The 16,696-nt window shown below is 41.5% G+C and overlaps 1 protein-coding gene across 1 annotated transcript in view; it reads right to left on the bottom strand.

Annotated features, from left to right (window-relative positions):
- tmem266 (transmembrane protein 266) overlaps positions 1-16,696 on the bottom strand; it is a 26,339-nt gene extending 9,643 nt beyond the window's left edge. The window contains exons 1-3 of the mRNA XM_010729408.3: positions 15,986-16,696; positions 14,393-14,501; positions 8,119-8,307 (exon numbers count right to left, since the gene is read on the bottom strand). Coding sequence (XP_010727710.2) covers positions 8,119-8,307; positions 14,393-14,406 — 203 coding nt within the window. The 5' untranslated portion in view covers positions 14,407-14,501; positions 15,986-16,696. The remainder of the gene's footprint in view (positions 1-8,118; positions 8,308-14,392; positions 14,502-15,985) is intronic.

The raw sequence follows: 16,696 nt of genomic DNA, 5'->3' as shown, positions 1-16,696 counted from the left end.
CTCTAAGGAAGCCCAACGCAGAAAGTAAAGGTATGTGTTTGGGGGGGGTTGCTGTCCTTTCTCCGAGGCAACACTGAGAAAAGCAGCATGTTTCTTTGAAAATAGCAGCTATCCGTTGTCACCTGTCCCCATAGGAGGAAAGCTACGGGCAATGTCTGTCAGAGGACAAGAGAGGATGCAATTTATTCTACTCTCCTCTTTCAGAATGAAGGAGGCAAACACTGAGAGAGGAAGCAGGGTGCAGCCGGTTCAAAGGCATTGGGACTCATCCAAAAGTGAACCGGAGAGAGAGCCAGAGAGGAGGGGGGAGTTGGAAGAATGAGAAAGAGAAAACAGGGGAAAATGCAGATTGAGCTAAAGGATTATTCTCTGGCTTATTATAACTTGGGTTTCATCATTCCTATTGGTAAAAATAGTGCTGTTCTCACCAGGTTAATTGTTAGGATTTATGAAAGTGGGAACATTAAAGAAGTCCAATGCGGCATGAAATACGAGCGGTCAGAAGTTTAAACAAACCCTCAAGCAGGTACAATTCCCTGAATCAAATAAATAGGTGAAAATACGTAAGTGCAAAGTCAGCCTGAAATTTACTAAGAATTATTAAAATAGTTATTACCCAAATTGACCACAAACAAAATTAAATAGTTCCTTACTTTTGGTTTTATCTCCAAAAAAAGCTAGATCGTTTATAACTCCTCTGTTTCCCTTAACACTTAAACATGTAGTGAACTAGAATTAGAGAGGGGATCCTAGTGAGTCGCGTCATTTTGCAGCTGAACCTCTGGTGTAGCACAGTTACACATCCTCTCCATCCTTGACCAAGGTCAGCAGAGAGACCGGAGCTCGGACACACCGTGTCAATGCTCTCCCAGAGGCTAACCGATGCACTCAGCCCTCTGCAACCCTCACTACCAGCCAATGCCAACAGATTAGGAGCTCAACACCTGGGGTGACAAAGAGGTGGTGGAGGGTAATGGTATCATTAGCAGATACCATGGAGACTTTGCCCGGCACCGATTTGTTCCCAAGGAACAATGTCAAACCCCATCTGCCAGTGGAGGAGAGCCAAGAAAAAGAAACATTTACCTAATGATACGCCTAACACAGTCACCGGACGTTTGTGGACCATTAGTTTATAAGATGGAATGAGCAGCACAAACTCTAAGAGACACCTCACTTACCTTCAGGACTGAAAAGCATGATTTAACTCATACTGTGTGGAATCATAATTCATTCAGACCTCTCCCACAAGCCAGGCAGAAAAGGTATTAATTTAATAAACCTGTAAAGAAAAACCCTGTCTGGAAGCAGAGTAAATGGCAGTGATGGATTACTCCAAGCTCAGAAACTTAATTTTAGGGAAATCACTTTAAACCCTGAACGCTGAGGACCTGAAGTATTTATGAGGAAGTGAGGCTGCTTCTGTGGTGAAGCAAGCCCAGAAAGAAAACCACCTCACTCTCTCCCAGGGTCACGGCAGGTGCAGATCGAATGGGTAATACCTTAAAGGATCATGCACACATATGCACGTGTACAGATAAACATCACACACACACTATTAAGAACATTTAGTGTGGGGGGAAATGAGAGATGTAGAGTGGCATGTACTGCGGACAGGTTCATATAGACATCAACAGGCCAGCGACTGCAGCGGTAATACACTGAAGGAAAATCGAAGCCGCACAGAGCAAAGGGGATTAGATCATGAGACTGATCAATAGTGGCCTGAGAAGGAAGTGATGGCATGCTGTACATGACGCCTGCTGCAGCGGCCGTGGCAGGAGAATGGCCAAACAGAACAGAGCGGACAAAGACATCAGGCAGAATGACTGGCACAGAGGAAGGTGTCTGGTCGCTCTGTTGGGGCCCATTCACACAGACAGGGCAGTGCATTGGCTTCAACCCCAGTTAAGTAACTCTCACTGAGGTAGGGAGCCTATCACAAGTAGCATCTCTTTCATTATACTGTCTCCTGTAATTGAGACAGGATAAAATACAATCTAAACTCATTAAGTACAAGTTAATGGAAATGAAATCAGAGAGGTGGTGCTCTGTTTGTGTGTGAACGAGTTAAGAGATGGAGTGAGAAGGAAGGGAAGGGCTGCAAGAAAGGGGAAAAATTCATTCAGAAGTAATGACTCTGAAAGACTCTATCAACTCGTCCGAGGTATTGATTGTAACACACATACACACACAGGCAAACAAACAACTGCAAACGGCAACCTCTCCCTCAAAATGTTTGCAAAAGGCCTAAAATAGCGTCGTCCTGAATGACTTGCACTGCTGTGCAAGGCCTCTAAATAATTGATTGGAATTCTTGATTGATGTCTTGATTGCACATTTACAACAGAGCAACTTTTCTCGGTAAAAAAAAACTCCAGCACATTAGGGTACAGACCTGTGGCAGCTGCTTCCAAGATGATTAATCATGCTATGAGTCTTAAAAACTCAGATCACCGTGCCTGGCAGCCATTTATTTGCACACCTGCAAATTAAGCTTTTGTTAAAAAACATTTAATTATTTTGTGGAAGAAAACTTGTTCTAATTTGTCACAAGTACAGTGGTTGCCAACCTATTTGGCCCGTGCACCCAAAAAATGAAGCAGAGTCTATACGTGACCTTTTAATCTCTAAGTTATTGAGGTATATTCTTCGCACCGTGAGTCAAATTTCGCTGGATTTTTTAGAGACTAGAATATGTGAAAGCATTCAGAATTCAACACACCCACACATATATACAGAAAAGTCAGCAAATAGCATGTTTGTGTAAAGTTTGTGCAAATTTAAATCATCTTGTGAGACCTCCTATTAACTTGGCATTTCTAGGCAGATCCTGTGCCATTGTACGATTTTGAAAAAATCATAAATTCTTTTGTAGTACTTGAGTTTATTTTCTAGATTATTTTCAGTGTGTTCTTCTTCAAGCGGCAGACATCTAATAAATCTCTTTGACCATCAGGGAGAAACATGTGAACACTGGGGAAAGCATCTGAAGTGTAAATGTATCATTTTTGAAGGTGTAAAGGGCAACGTCAGACACTACTCCGGCAGCATTTTAAAATGATACTGCTTGACTCAGGTTTTCTGTCTCCTCTCAATTTCTCTCTCTCTCTGTACTGATAACTATATAGCCCCGTGGTTCCTCCGGTATAAACTTCAACCAATTCACACCAATCTGCTGAACTCAGCAGGCTCTGGCAGGGGAAAATGGACCACAACTGTGCACCTGCAGGCTACTCAATGGCAGAGGTTGGAGGACTTTATCCCATTCAGGCTGTTCAAACTCTCTTTGTTACACTTGTTCCTTAACTTACTTTTTTACACTTTACAAGAAGCATTTCATTTAATCCCAGATATATGATTTATGGAGAGCGAAGCTCAGGTGGGGGCATTCGCATTGGATTGCTTAGAAATGAAGATTTCCTAAAAAGAAACTGCAACATAACGACTAGCTGAAATCTTTCCTGTGTTTCCCATTGCTGAGTCATCTGTGTTATCACAGCCAAAAGAAACAAAGAAGCCCAGAGAGAGGAAAACAAGCTAAGCAATAAATATGCTGAATAAAGTGAAGATATCATAGGTAATCAATTGTACATTTTAGAGCTTCCATGTCTCATCGCTATTAATCTTACAGTGTCACACCCGGGGAATTAGTTAACACTTCTGCGGAAAATTAACAAATCAAATGAAAAAGGCTAATCCATTATAGATGTCGATAAATAAAGTTCAGGCTTTAGCCTCCTGTCTGAGTAATAAGACACATTATTCATTTTATGAAAATGCATGTAGTTTTCCAGTAAAATCAGACATTTCCACTGGTTTCTGATTGTGATCAGCTATCATCGCTCCACTTCTTGAATCCCACACTGTGGCACAACCTAGCAGAGGGGACTCGGTCTTTGCCAGAGAAATGGGCCACAGATACTAAGCAAATGGAGATGGATGGGGCTCCATGTGCAGAGCAGCAGACAAGCTGTCCCTGATAAATGGGTTTTCACCAGGACACTTGATCTCTCTCGCTCTCAGCCTAAAAAGCAATCTCACACTTTGCATGTCTGTGAATATTAACAAACCCTCAAACCCTGCACTCAAATGTCATCTATTGTGTCGCACATGGTGCCAGGCAAGAGAGCCAATTTGATGGAGAGGACTGTTCCTCTGTGTGTTTGAAATAGAGTCAGAGGGGAAAAAAAGAGAAATCCTGCTCTCTTTTCAGACATCCATCAACACAGAACAGGTATAGTATGGCTCTGGTTCCAAAACCCCATGAAATATTACTGCTGCCAAAATTCATACTAGACTCTGGCATGGTCCTTCATTGCTATATTCTTCGGTCTCCATTGCTGTAATTATTCCATTTTACTTCAACCTTTACTATTGTCATTCTAGTTTTGATTGTGTGCATGTTAACACGCTTCTATATTAATGCATTTCTGTGAGTGAAAAGTGGATAGAGAACTTTATTTCACTTGGGAAGTCTGAGCACTCTGTAGTAATTGAGTAATGTAATAAATCTAGGCTGGCCTGAGCACACTTAAGCTTATCTAATATCCAACATTTCAACTGACACTTTATCAGCTAGCAGCTGTGGCTGTCACCATGCAACACGGCACGGGGGTTAATCCCACACTACTGTCCAACATTGACAGATATGACATTCATCAAATGGAGTCATTTCCTTGTGATCTGCAGCCAGCAGCTTTGTGAATGAAAGCATGGAGGAGGGTCAGGTGCGGGTCCATTCCTCCCTCCATCCTTCTCTTTATCCCCTCCGCCTCCTCTCTCCTCCAGTCAAAGCGACAGGTTGACCCATATGAACCATCTGTCATTGATGCAGTGCCTCACACCTCTTAGTCTGGCCCCTGAGATTAACGGCATATGCTACTGCTGCTGTGGGCAGCAGGCTGATGTGGGAATGATAACCTGGGACAAACCCAAGGTGTGCAGCCCGGGGTGTGAAGACTGGGGACAGGTCATGGGCTCCACCCAGTCTGGATGTCGAAATAAGACGTCTGGATTAAGGAAGAAGAAAATCTCACACGCTACTTTGATGCTGCACCTTTGTTCAGACCCGTAAAATTTTATTGCATGAGTGTCTAAAAGAAAATACACAGCTTTATCGCTGTTTAAACCGCCTCATCCAAAAAGAGTTTTAGTGATCTGGGACACATTCCTAAATGAAGAAGGTTTTGGTGACATCTAAAACTCATTTTGGCAAATGCAGGCAGATGAAAATTACCCGCTGATCAAAACAACAGATGAAACAGATGCACACTCCATTATGTTGCCATAGTTTATTATAGCTTCCACATTTTAACCAAATTTGAAAATAAGGTACCAAATTATTTCAAAAGTCAAGTCAAAGTTGTGTATGCTTTGCACAGACAGAAACAGCTGTTGTCACTTACACTAATTACACGCAACTATTAAAGACCTGCTTATTCCTTTTTTTTTTTTGAAACCTCTATTAGGCATGGATCTCTGCATGGTTGATTAGGTTGCTACAGCTTAATAAAAAATATATAAACATGACGAAGCATGCAACTGAAGAAAAAAAGCATCTACTCTTAAAAAGGCAAAAATATAAAAATGATACAATAATACTAACAAGACAATAACTGGGTGACCAAAGTGTCCACAATGTGTAGGTGAAATTAAACCACCCCCATTTTGGACATTTCCAGCAAGTTCTGGAGAAGATGGTGCTGCCAAAATCTATTAATATTTCCATCCAACTCACCACTGCACAGAATCTGCAAGTACTGCGTGTGCCCCTTGTAGTCCGCAAGAACATCCACCTCCTACGTAATCGCCCACGTCTCCTGATAAAGAGCCATGAGAAGCTGCCATGCAAGACTAAATGTGCATCTCTGGTGTGTATTCTTCTGCTCCCTTTTTTCACAGCCATGTGGAAGAAAACAAAACCAAAGCCTCATCATCAAAGATTTAGGCTCAGTTCACAAGTAATGAGCCCTTTCTTTTCCCCACCTTTGGCCTTTAGTATAAGGCTAATCCTTGCACCATGTCCAGATCCAAATCAGAGCACCGACCAGAGATTAATACAAACCAAACCAATCATTTTTATGATCATCCTAAAAAAACAGAGCTGCACGTGTATCTGCTACCACAGGATAGAGTCACATCACCATAATGACATGACGTATATATGAAAAAACCTCAGGAATGTAAATCACAGCAGCTTGAGAAAGCAAACTCTCCTGCTTATCGTCACTATCAAAACACAAAGCCACAGCAACACCAGTAGCGAGGCAATGAAAGTGGGTTTACACTCTTGTACACAATCATTTACAAAGTGCTAAAATTTGCCTACAGCATGCAGTGGAGTCTCTGTGGCTATATATTCCAATAACAAAGAGAAAAATAGTTTACAGAGCCGCCAGAGTAATGTAAATCAGGCAGCTCATTACTTTGCCATTAGGGCCTTCTTGATTAATTTAAAATTGTGCAGTATACAACACATCCCACCTTTGTGTCATTCCTCTGATGTTACACACAGGCAGACAGAAACTGCGACAATGAGCTGGCTTTGTTGCTTTTTCCAAACAACAAATATGTCTATGAAACTGTGACAGGTACGTCTTGGAATGCCTGTGACGTGAAAATCAGGAATTCCGATCTAAAAAGCTCATTGTACATACTGTAACACTCACGTGGGTGAGTGTTCAAAATACTTAAACTATTCCTGGACTCTGAGGAGGGAGTTTTTCTAAACGGAATGAATGCCTTCATACTTTTCAGAAGAAAGGAATATTCACATTGTTGACTTGATAAATCCCTCAGAGAAATGTCTTGGCGCTGCATGACTTTTCCACTGCACGATGCCAAATCCCAGGGGTCCAGGGTGTCGTATAGTGCCATATGAGAGTGCCCACTGTGATGATAATTTTATTGGGCTGCCAGATCCTGCCTTCTGGTGTGGCATTGCTATGTGTGATTTCTGGCCTTTTATTGAGCAAGACAAAGTGAGAAAGATACAAGGTATGATGAAAGAGTGGGTGGTTTGGGACAGGACCCATCTGTCCCTGCCCTCCGTCCCACAGAGCCATGGGCCCGGACCGGGCCAGAACGGGCAAAGTCCAACCGGACATGGTCAGCTGACACACCAGGGCTTGGATGGCGAAATGCCGTATGCTCTAATTAAGCTTATGCTGTTTGTCGACTTTCTCTGCATGGATGCCAGCATCGCAGCATGCCAAAGGGTTGTGAGTCATGCTTCCTGAGTGGAGAGCCATGGACACTTGCTACAGGGGTGCTCTAAGAGGGGCGTGTCCTGTCCTGAGAGTACTGGGCCCGAAGCATGGCGATACGGTGATAAGAAAAACAACATGAACCCTGGACATGCAGGCCTCATGGACAGAAACAGCACCGCCACAGGGCTCTGACATTTCGGGATAGTGATGGTGCTAACACTCGTTTTCTTCTAGAAATCGACATTATGAACAGAAGCCTGTCTGGTAGTGTGAAATTGCTGTGTCATTGAACTGAAATGAACACATCAGGAGAGACATTGTCCATTTAACATGGTGACACTAATAAATTCATCACCAAATATCCTCAACTCTCGGACTCTAATATAAAATGAGGGGTGATTCAATACGCCAGGTGTAATTACCATGTGCAATAACGAGCAATGGAGAGAGTGACGGCAGAGCTTTTCTCTGCCAGAGTAGATTATAGATTGTAGTAATTGCAATTCTGCCTGAATTATGGATGTAGCACTTCATGCAACAAGCAGAGACAATGTCTCAGACGCCATATTTCTTGTATCTTCTTAGCTGTGGTGGCAAACATCAATCGATATGTAATTACATTTTGGGGCTTTTTATTATACAAATTAATTATAGAAAGATTTCATTGATAATTATGCTACTAATTTATTTCCAGCTTCCTCAAAATGTGTGATGTGTGAAATGAAAGTTTGGTGTAGTTTCAGTGCCAAATTGTGAGCTTCACATTCCTTAAATACCTGTTTCAACAAGTCCTGAGTTGCCACTAAAAACAGAATCATTGCTCGAGATTGTTTTACTGACTGTGGCCAAACTGTTAAGCAACACCAGAAGGTGATGGGTGGAGTTGGTGTGAATTCACAGGTCCTACCCCTCTCTGTTGTCCTCTTCATCCGGGTTGGAGATGAGTTGGGATCCAGCAAGGGATATGTCCAGGGCAGCTAAAGGCAAGTCTCGATAGGCAAAACTGACCAGCTGGACAGGGGCCACGCACTGGTTGTCCTCCTCCACCTGCTGGGAGATCACCTCTAGCTCGGAGGCTCCGGCCTGGGGAGGAGCCCTATGGCAAACACACACACACACACGCACCACAAGAGCAGCATTAGAGTCAGAGGATAGACGTGTTGTGAGCGTCATGGATGTTTTTGCATCATTTATCGCGTTATACAGAAGCTTAAATGTCAACCTGTGCAGTTGGGTGAGGTCAAGTTGCAGAGCAAGCTTGTGTGGAAGTGTGCTGTTTGTTTGAATTACTCAGTGCACCTACTTGCAAAATGCTCCAGGTAGCAAAGTGTTATAATAACAACTGGGACTGTGCTTAATGTTGATGAATGAAAACACAAACATGGTGTGAAATTCCTTGTTTCCAGTGTTTTCTGGCAGCCTCTACAAGGACACATCTACCGGGCAAGTGATACTGATCTATATTTTTCATTAGCTGAGTATGTAGTAAAATACATTAGGTTTCGTACCACATTAAACTTGGTCATTTGCATTCCACACATATGGAAATATTTATCGTTTCTTGATGAAAAAGATTACAGATATTAGCTTGAACTACAAATCACATATAATTTACATTCTTTCAGACTACTTCCCTCATTAATAATGACAATGATTTTCCACTTTCAAAGCAGGGATAGGTTTCCATTTATCACCACACTTTTTCTGTTTAAATTAAAATTATACTGCCAGCAGATGGACTCAACGATGTTCTGATATTTAAGAATGTGTTGCTAACCAAACTGATGACTAAAAAAAAGGTTGTTCCAGCTTTGTTTGTTTTGTTTTTTTCTTTTGGCCCCTTTTTGATTTATTCACCGTATTTCTTCTGTGACATTGTGATATCCGTGATATTTGGCAGAACCAGAAAGTGTAATTTTATCTGCCTCTGAAGTCCTAAAACTTAAACGTGTAGAGGGGGGCTGTGTTTGAGCCTGCGAGCTCAGCCAATAGCGGACAAGGAGAAGTCACCCTGGAACAGGAGTCTCACACGGCTTGGCAGCCATCCCAGTGCAGCCGGTGTGGAGACATCAATAACTCCAGTGCTTAACAGTAGAGGAAGGCATTGATTACAAGACAGAGGGAACAAAGGCCATTGGGTTGGTGAGTTCTACAACCTCTGTGCTGGAGGTGAAACAGAGTGGGAGGAAACAGTTAGTAGAAGATCACTGAGCAGACCCACCTTCCTGTTAAATGTTAATGTAGGCAGGGCTGGAAAGGAAAGTAGGTCTTCCTTTTCCTGACTTTCTTCTTGACTAATCGCTGTTTAATGAACTCCCTTGAAAGGTTATTTTGTTATTCTCATAGGAAACCAAGAATCACTTGAACTATATTGTCTTAACATGCCACAATATGAGCTCTGAAACACATAAAAACATAAAATCCCTTGCCCTTCCACCCTTTAGTTATGTGTGTCCTGCTAGATGTGTTATTTAGCTTCAGGGTCAAACGCCCATATATTAACAGGCTTGCCACGAAACACGCTTGCGCATCCCACCGTGGACTTGGCACCTCTGACAAACCGCAACAAGGACGCTAATCAGTCATGACAGACACAAACTGTTTAGTGCATCAAAATCACATTTCCAGACAATCACAGAGCAGGCCAGGAGCCATTATGTGCAGAGACCAGTGGAGTGGCTGGTTGCCATCATAGGGAGGGAGTGGAGGCTTCACATCTGAACACTTTGCTCCCTTCAACAATGCAGGCAAGGACAGCCAGCAGCACACTAAAGGCTGGGATCTTTGCAGAGGCATGTGATATTAGCAACTGCCACGAGGACGCAAAAAGGTTAACATAGAGCATGCATGGCTAGAGGGAAAATCTTGCACCCATACAGGGTATGACCAGCACAAAATGTGCAAAATGCATGCTTTTCCACTTGGTAATATTTCTAAATGCTGATCTGGTATTATATTAGAAAGCACTAAAATAAAAGTTTAAAAGCTTTCTTTATTATCATCTGTTTATTAATTATACTGGTATTACACAAAAACAGCAGCTTCCACTAGTGATTAATTGGTATAATATGTTGTTGAGAATTTGTATTTGTGTGTTATTATAAATTATAAATAGTTTTAAAACCCAGTTTGTGTTTAAAGGAGGTTTTTCGCTCCCTCCCCCCCCCCCTGGCGTGTTTACATGACAATAAGTCAGGCAGTGATCAATAGATATATAAAAATATAATAAACTGTTGACATCTCTTATTTCCAGTTCTAACTAATCGATTAGACACGCTAGTGCTGTTTGTCACAACATGACAGTCGTAATAATTATTTACCTCGAATACAAAACTAAGAGAATATTTCATTACGTAGTTTCATTATTAATATTCTTGATAATGTGACTACTCATTTGTCGCCACCATTTTCATTTAGAACAAGATATAACCAAGTGACACCCTCCATACATACACACTCCACAGTAACTCATTTCCTGGAAACATGTACAACAATGCCCTTTTTTCGCTTGGACAATTTCAATAGAAGAATTTTCTTGGCAATACTAAGATGTTCCATAGTTCTGGAGTTTGTAATTGAATTTCACTTGTAATATATTCTGGTCTCAGTTTTCTGCAGCTTTCTTTGAGAAAGGTAGAAATCTTTTCTTTTTTTTTCCTCCAACACCAGTGGACATTAAGAAGGTTCAAACACTGACATAAGATACACCAGGAGGGAATATTTTAAACTTCCAACTTTTTGTAGTAACATCTAAAGTTAAAACCAGTTTGAGACGAGGCCTATAGATATATTATTATGAGTCTTACTTATCGATGTCATTTCATTCTAACTTTTCTCTCTGTCTGTATTGGCAGATAATAGCCTCTTGTTGGAAGAAGCAGTTATGGCTGAGTGGTCTTTACTTCAGATTCCTAGTAGCTGTGAAACTGTAGCTAACATGTCCTATAGCTCTGCACTCAACCATCACCACCCATGTGTGACTACACATCAAGGCAGAGGAACGTGTGCGAGAGTCAACGTCCCATGGGTAAATAACTGTCAACATTAAAGTAAAGTCAAATTAAACATTGCCACCAGCTTATGATCATTATAATACTAAGTCATTGCCTCACAGAACAACAAAAACAATGATTAAATACAGTATAATATAGGTATTCTATCAAGGTGATAAGAGGTGAGATTGATGCCTTTCACATCATATTTTAAAACACCTATTCTGAGCAATAAATTTCCTGCCTCTGTCACTTCAGTGGGTTTTAAAGTGCTGCCTCAGCATGAACTGGTGGTTTGCAGAGGGCATTGGTATCATTGTCATTCTGAGAGCTCACTGCCACGGTATTTCTGGCCAGCTGTCTACAACACAGCCGCTCTGTCTTACCCAATAAGTTTGTATACGGACACTTGGCTACCCCTCGGTGCATAGCAATTCACTGTCCTGATATCATCAGAAAAGCGGGACCAATGTGCCAAATCACTTATATGGGCACCAGCCAGATTTCCCAGCAGCAGCAGCAGCAGCAGCAGCAGCAGCAGCAGCAGCAGCAGCCCTGACAGAAGCTCCTGACACAGTGGTACATTTGTAAGATCAGATCTTTTCAGCAATGCCTGCTCTTTCAAGGTCCAAGGGGAAATTACAGCAGTTGACAATTCCACTGCATCAATGAAGACCGAATGTGTTTTGTTTGTCTTTGGAGTCTTTACTGTTGATAGAGAAAATGCTTTAACTCTATATCACCTCAATTAGCAGGCAGAGAAGCTGACGCCTGAAACATTGAGATTTACTCTGCAGACATCACAGCAGCAGCCGCTTGATCTTTAAAAGCAAGTGTCAGACGCAAGCATTAAAGTAACCGGCTGTAAGGATGTTAGATATAGACACACCGTTAACACTTTAAAGGCTAAGCAAGTCATTATTGTTTTCACCTTGTGAGTCTGTGTGTGTGTCCTAATGGCAAAACGTGCTCCTGTGGAGACATGACACCTGCTGTAGCGAGAACTTCCATTCAGTTGATTTTCAGTACTTTGGCAGGTGTTTATATGCCTGGTATGGCTGATGTGATCCCATTGCATAATAAACAACAGCAATGTTGCAGGGTACAATGATGCCATATATATATATATATATATATATATATATATATATATATCTCTATATATATTATATATAATAAAAAACTAATTATATATTATGTATATATATATATATATGCATGCTGTCTGTTTAAAGAAAATGGCATTATTGTGGCCGGAGCTAACTCTGAATTGCGCTTGGTCAGGTTTTCATCCAGATTACAGAGTCACTGGTTTGTATGTGGGTGCAGTTTGCTATTATTATTACTACTATTGTTATTGTTGGCAATAATGTGTTAGTTTGTTTCTCCGTTCTACTTTCCAATCCTGTCTGTGGCACTCATTACATATATCCATTCTCACTGAAGATGTAAGGTTTTAAATGAAATGAAGATGTTTTTTTTTCTTCTAAAAAAGCTGGCCACTGTAGTGTTCAGCAAAAGTTAATCAAACATCAGAAATGGTGCTTTTGTAAGGGACTATTTTACACGTTTGTAAACTATAAACTACAGTGCCTATAGGTTCATGATAAAAGAGAAACATGTCATCTGGTGTAACAGTGTGGCTTATTAATTGATGTGTTTTTAGGAGTTGACAACAATAGAAGCCTATGGCACAGAGAAAAAAGAATAAATTACATCATTATTATTACATAAGGTTTTGGCTAAAGAGATAATATTTTAGATATTTTTTGTCTTTTTATGGGATTTGTTAACACTTAACACAATATTAGAATATTTCCAAACTTTGTTTTTTCTGTTTTATCTTAAAGGTGTTTGGGATTATATTTAAGTCCCAAACACCTTTAAGATAAAAGAAAAAACAAAGATGTTAGTAGGAAAAATCATAAAATTTTACTTTTAGAAGAACTGACATTCATTACCAAATGTAGGGCATGGCATTCAGAGCCTCTTATTAGTCTCAAAACTCTGTTTGAGCAAAGTTAGCATCCATAGAATCGTTTCAAGAAAAGCTTCTCAATAAATATCTTCAACTAGTTCATAAACATAGTGTATGAGCACAAAACTAAGAACCACAATTGTAGATTTTGGACACCAAAATGAGAATGATGACATAAACATAAACATAAAGACAATAGTTGCTTAGCAGTGACCTGCTAATCAGCAGATGTTATTCTAGTGACTGGAGAGAGAGCTTCAATATCCCGAGAACTTAAACTCAGTGTGGTGCAGGGTCGCGTGACACTGAGGTTAGTTACAGTAAATGTTAGCTGACCTGTTTCAAAGCCACTGGGTTCCTCGGGGTGTGTGATGTTCCCTCTTTGTGTACTGAATAAGAAAAATATGTACAAACAGCTCTATGTGTGAACAAAAGGAGCACTAACTCATCAGTGTTACAGCATCCTTTGTGTTATAATTCATACTTTTTTTTTTTGCACACACTGTGTTTTGAATGTAAACCACATCATTTTCCCATCTTGTCGGCCTCCCACTGTTTCCATAGCAGAGAAGTCAACACATTCTTTATATTATGTGGTTTGATTGTTTGAACTTACATTCAAATAGACTTATAATCAACCATCAACTGCACTAATTGCTGGTCTGATGTCCAGACAGAGATCTCTGTTGGTCGGAAGCAGCATCCTGTGCCTTTAATCAGAAGATGCAGCTGACTGAACCCATTTTGCATTCACCCTTCACTCCACTCCACTCTACTCCACTCCACCTCCTCCCACTCCACTCCATTCCCCTGCTCCCTCTCTTTTTCCCTTCTCTTAGCCCCAACCCTGGCTGTCATCAGCATGCAGGCTCTGTCTGGAGGACCACACACAGAGTAATTATTAATAAGAGAAGATGACAAGTGAACATCCCTCCTGAATGCTAAGAGATGCCAGTGGAGGCTGGAGATGGCCGGCCACTCTCTAATTCTCTGAGAGATGCCGGACAAGTCCGAGCTCGCTTTCGCGTTGATCTCTTCTCAAAGTCATTCACAGGAAGGGCATGAGAATATGCAGGTCCCATTCTGCTAATGATATCCCACCACGCTGAGATGCCCTTTGCGTAAGACTGCGTGTTCATAAATAGAGATTTAAGATTTCATGCTCTCACAGACACGGTTTCAAACAAGACTCTGGCGGGTTTAATACTTACTGGGGGTTGCTCATGTCGAGGTCTTGTTGCTGCAAATAGACATCCACACTAAATGACCCCAAGTGCAAAATGTGATTTCACCACTGCAGAGACCTGGCTCCTACCACACCTACAGAAAACACAAAATAATAAAGAATTACTACAGAAAAAGGAAATCATGAAGCAAATCATGGGCAAACTCCATCTGTTTGAGAAAGATTGTGTGATTGTGTGAGCTCCAAAACAGCAATCAATAGACACTGAGGGGGGACTGTTTTGCGTGTTCCAAGGTCAAAAATTAACATTTAATCACAAAATATATACAGATGAGTAGGGTAACACAAATGCATGAAAAATTATCAATGAAGTATCAGTGCTTTCCGTTTTCCTGAAGGCGCTCTGTCCTAACTTCAGCTTTAGCTATGCTCCGTTCAACTATTTTCCTGGGGAGCACTAAACTGTAATGGATTTTAAATCTCCTCCAATATATGCTCCGCTCTGTGAATCAGGGGCTGAGGAACATCACACCTCTTGCATAGCAAGTACAGCAGGATGCTAGCTCTTTGTGCCACAGGATAGAGAGCCATTGATGTCCGAGTCCAGTTCAGTGAAAGCCCACTCCAGCTGCTTTGCAGGGAACAGACATGACATGTCCAGACAGGAAAGTCAAAACACACAGCTTTAACATGAAACGTCCACAGTTACCAAATCTCCACCAAGTGCTTATGAATTATAACTGCAACGATTACACCTTAATCATTTACACAACATTTCATGGAACTGGGGTTGTGTGTAACACACGGATACACGGCAAATAAATAAAATAAACAATCCTCGGACATGGAGAGGTGAGGAGTCAGCATTCACAGCCGCAGGAGACCACAGCAGAGTAATGTAGTGATGCACGGCAGATTAAATGCTACTCAGAATAAATCAACCCAGGTCATCCAAGGGCTGAAAGTGACACTGTTTCACTGCAGCACCCAAAAAAAAAGTGCTTATTAGCATAAACCTTTGAAAACACAAAGATAATGCTCTGACCATAAGATAAGCAAAAAAATAAATAAATAATCAAAAACATTTAACAAGGTGCATCGCTTTCTGTGTGGAGAAATCACTATAGAGGTGACCAGAAAGGCAAGTGGGATCAAAGGTGTGTGTATGTGTGTTTGGTAATTTACTGCAGAGCAAAGTATATCTGGACTTCATATGTGAAAATCACAGCATCAGAGAGCTCCAATTTCACAATCGGCATCTTGAATTGCCACTTATTACTTTAAGCACAGTCCACAGTAAGTGCTTCATCAGCGGAGGTGGTTGTCCACAAGGCAGCAATTTTTATTTATATATTTATTTTTTTTACTATTTCATTTCACCAAACGAGTAATGTGGGCTATTTCTGTCCATGGTTTTCTGCGTTTAACCTAATCATGCATTTGCAATCATTTCAAATGGAGCTACATAAACAGATATGGTGCTGTTAACATTTCCCCACTGTGCTTAGAGGCCACACAGTCTCACGCTTGTTTAAAGCAACACAAATACATCAGCTACCCCCAGCGCAGCAGAGTTAAATCATCACCGAGTCGAAATTCAGCACAAAGGCACACTAACCTCTTGTGTTTTGGTGCTCTACATTGTCTAAAGTGTGGTCGTGACTCCTTTGCCCTCGCAGTGATGATGGTAATATCTCCCTCCTCGCCGATGATGATGATCAGTGTGAGGGATGCTCGGATCTTGCTGTGTGTAGGCTGCGATTCCCCTTAAATTTGCGTTGGCCGAGCACCCGTATCGCCTCTCAGAAGACAGTGCACGACGAAAACACCTACTCTGGACCGAAAGCACCATCCTTTAGCGGAGACGACGAGGCTGTCACTGAATCAGGATGATAACGACATCTTCGGAAGGAGGCATAGATGTGCTTGCAGGGGCTTCCCCCACAATCACACAGGGGACTCCATGTGCCCGATAATAAAGAAGAAGAGGGTTCACGACCGGGGGGAGCTGTCCAGGTGCTGAAAACGGGATTCCAGCGGCGACAGATGTGTGACAAGCAGCGCCGTCAACGCGGAGGAAACCGGACTAGATGTATTGAAAAAAAACAAACAAACCCCAAAACAAATAACAACAGCAACCCCCCGCCCCCACAACAAAACAGACTATAGATGAAATAATATATGTAGTCTATATTCCCTATTAAACCACAAGTCCCCGTCCCTCTTTTACAACCCTCTTTTCTATGCCACCCTGGATGCGTCGACGTAGAAAAACACTCTCGCTTCACTTCACCTCTTCAGAGTTCCTCGCGATAACAACCCACCCGCA

This window comes from Larimichthys crocea, chromosome XXI (genome assembly GCF_000972845.2).
Source record: "Larimichthys crocea isolate SSNF chromosome XXI, L_crocea_2.0, whole genome shotgun sequence".
NCBI classification, from domain to species: domain Eukaryota; kingdom Metazoa; phylum Chordata; class Actinopteri; family Sciaenidae; genus Larimichthys; species Larimichthys crocea.
Note: the sequence above shows the minus strand (reverse complement) of the source record. Positions and strands in the feature narration are given on the sequence as shown.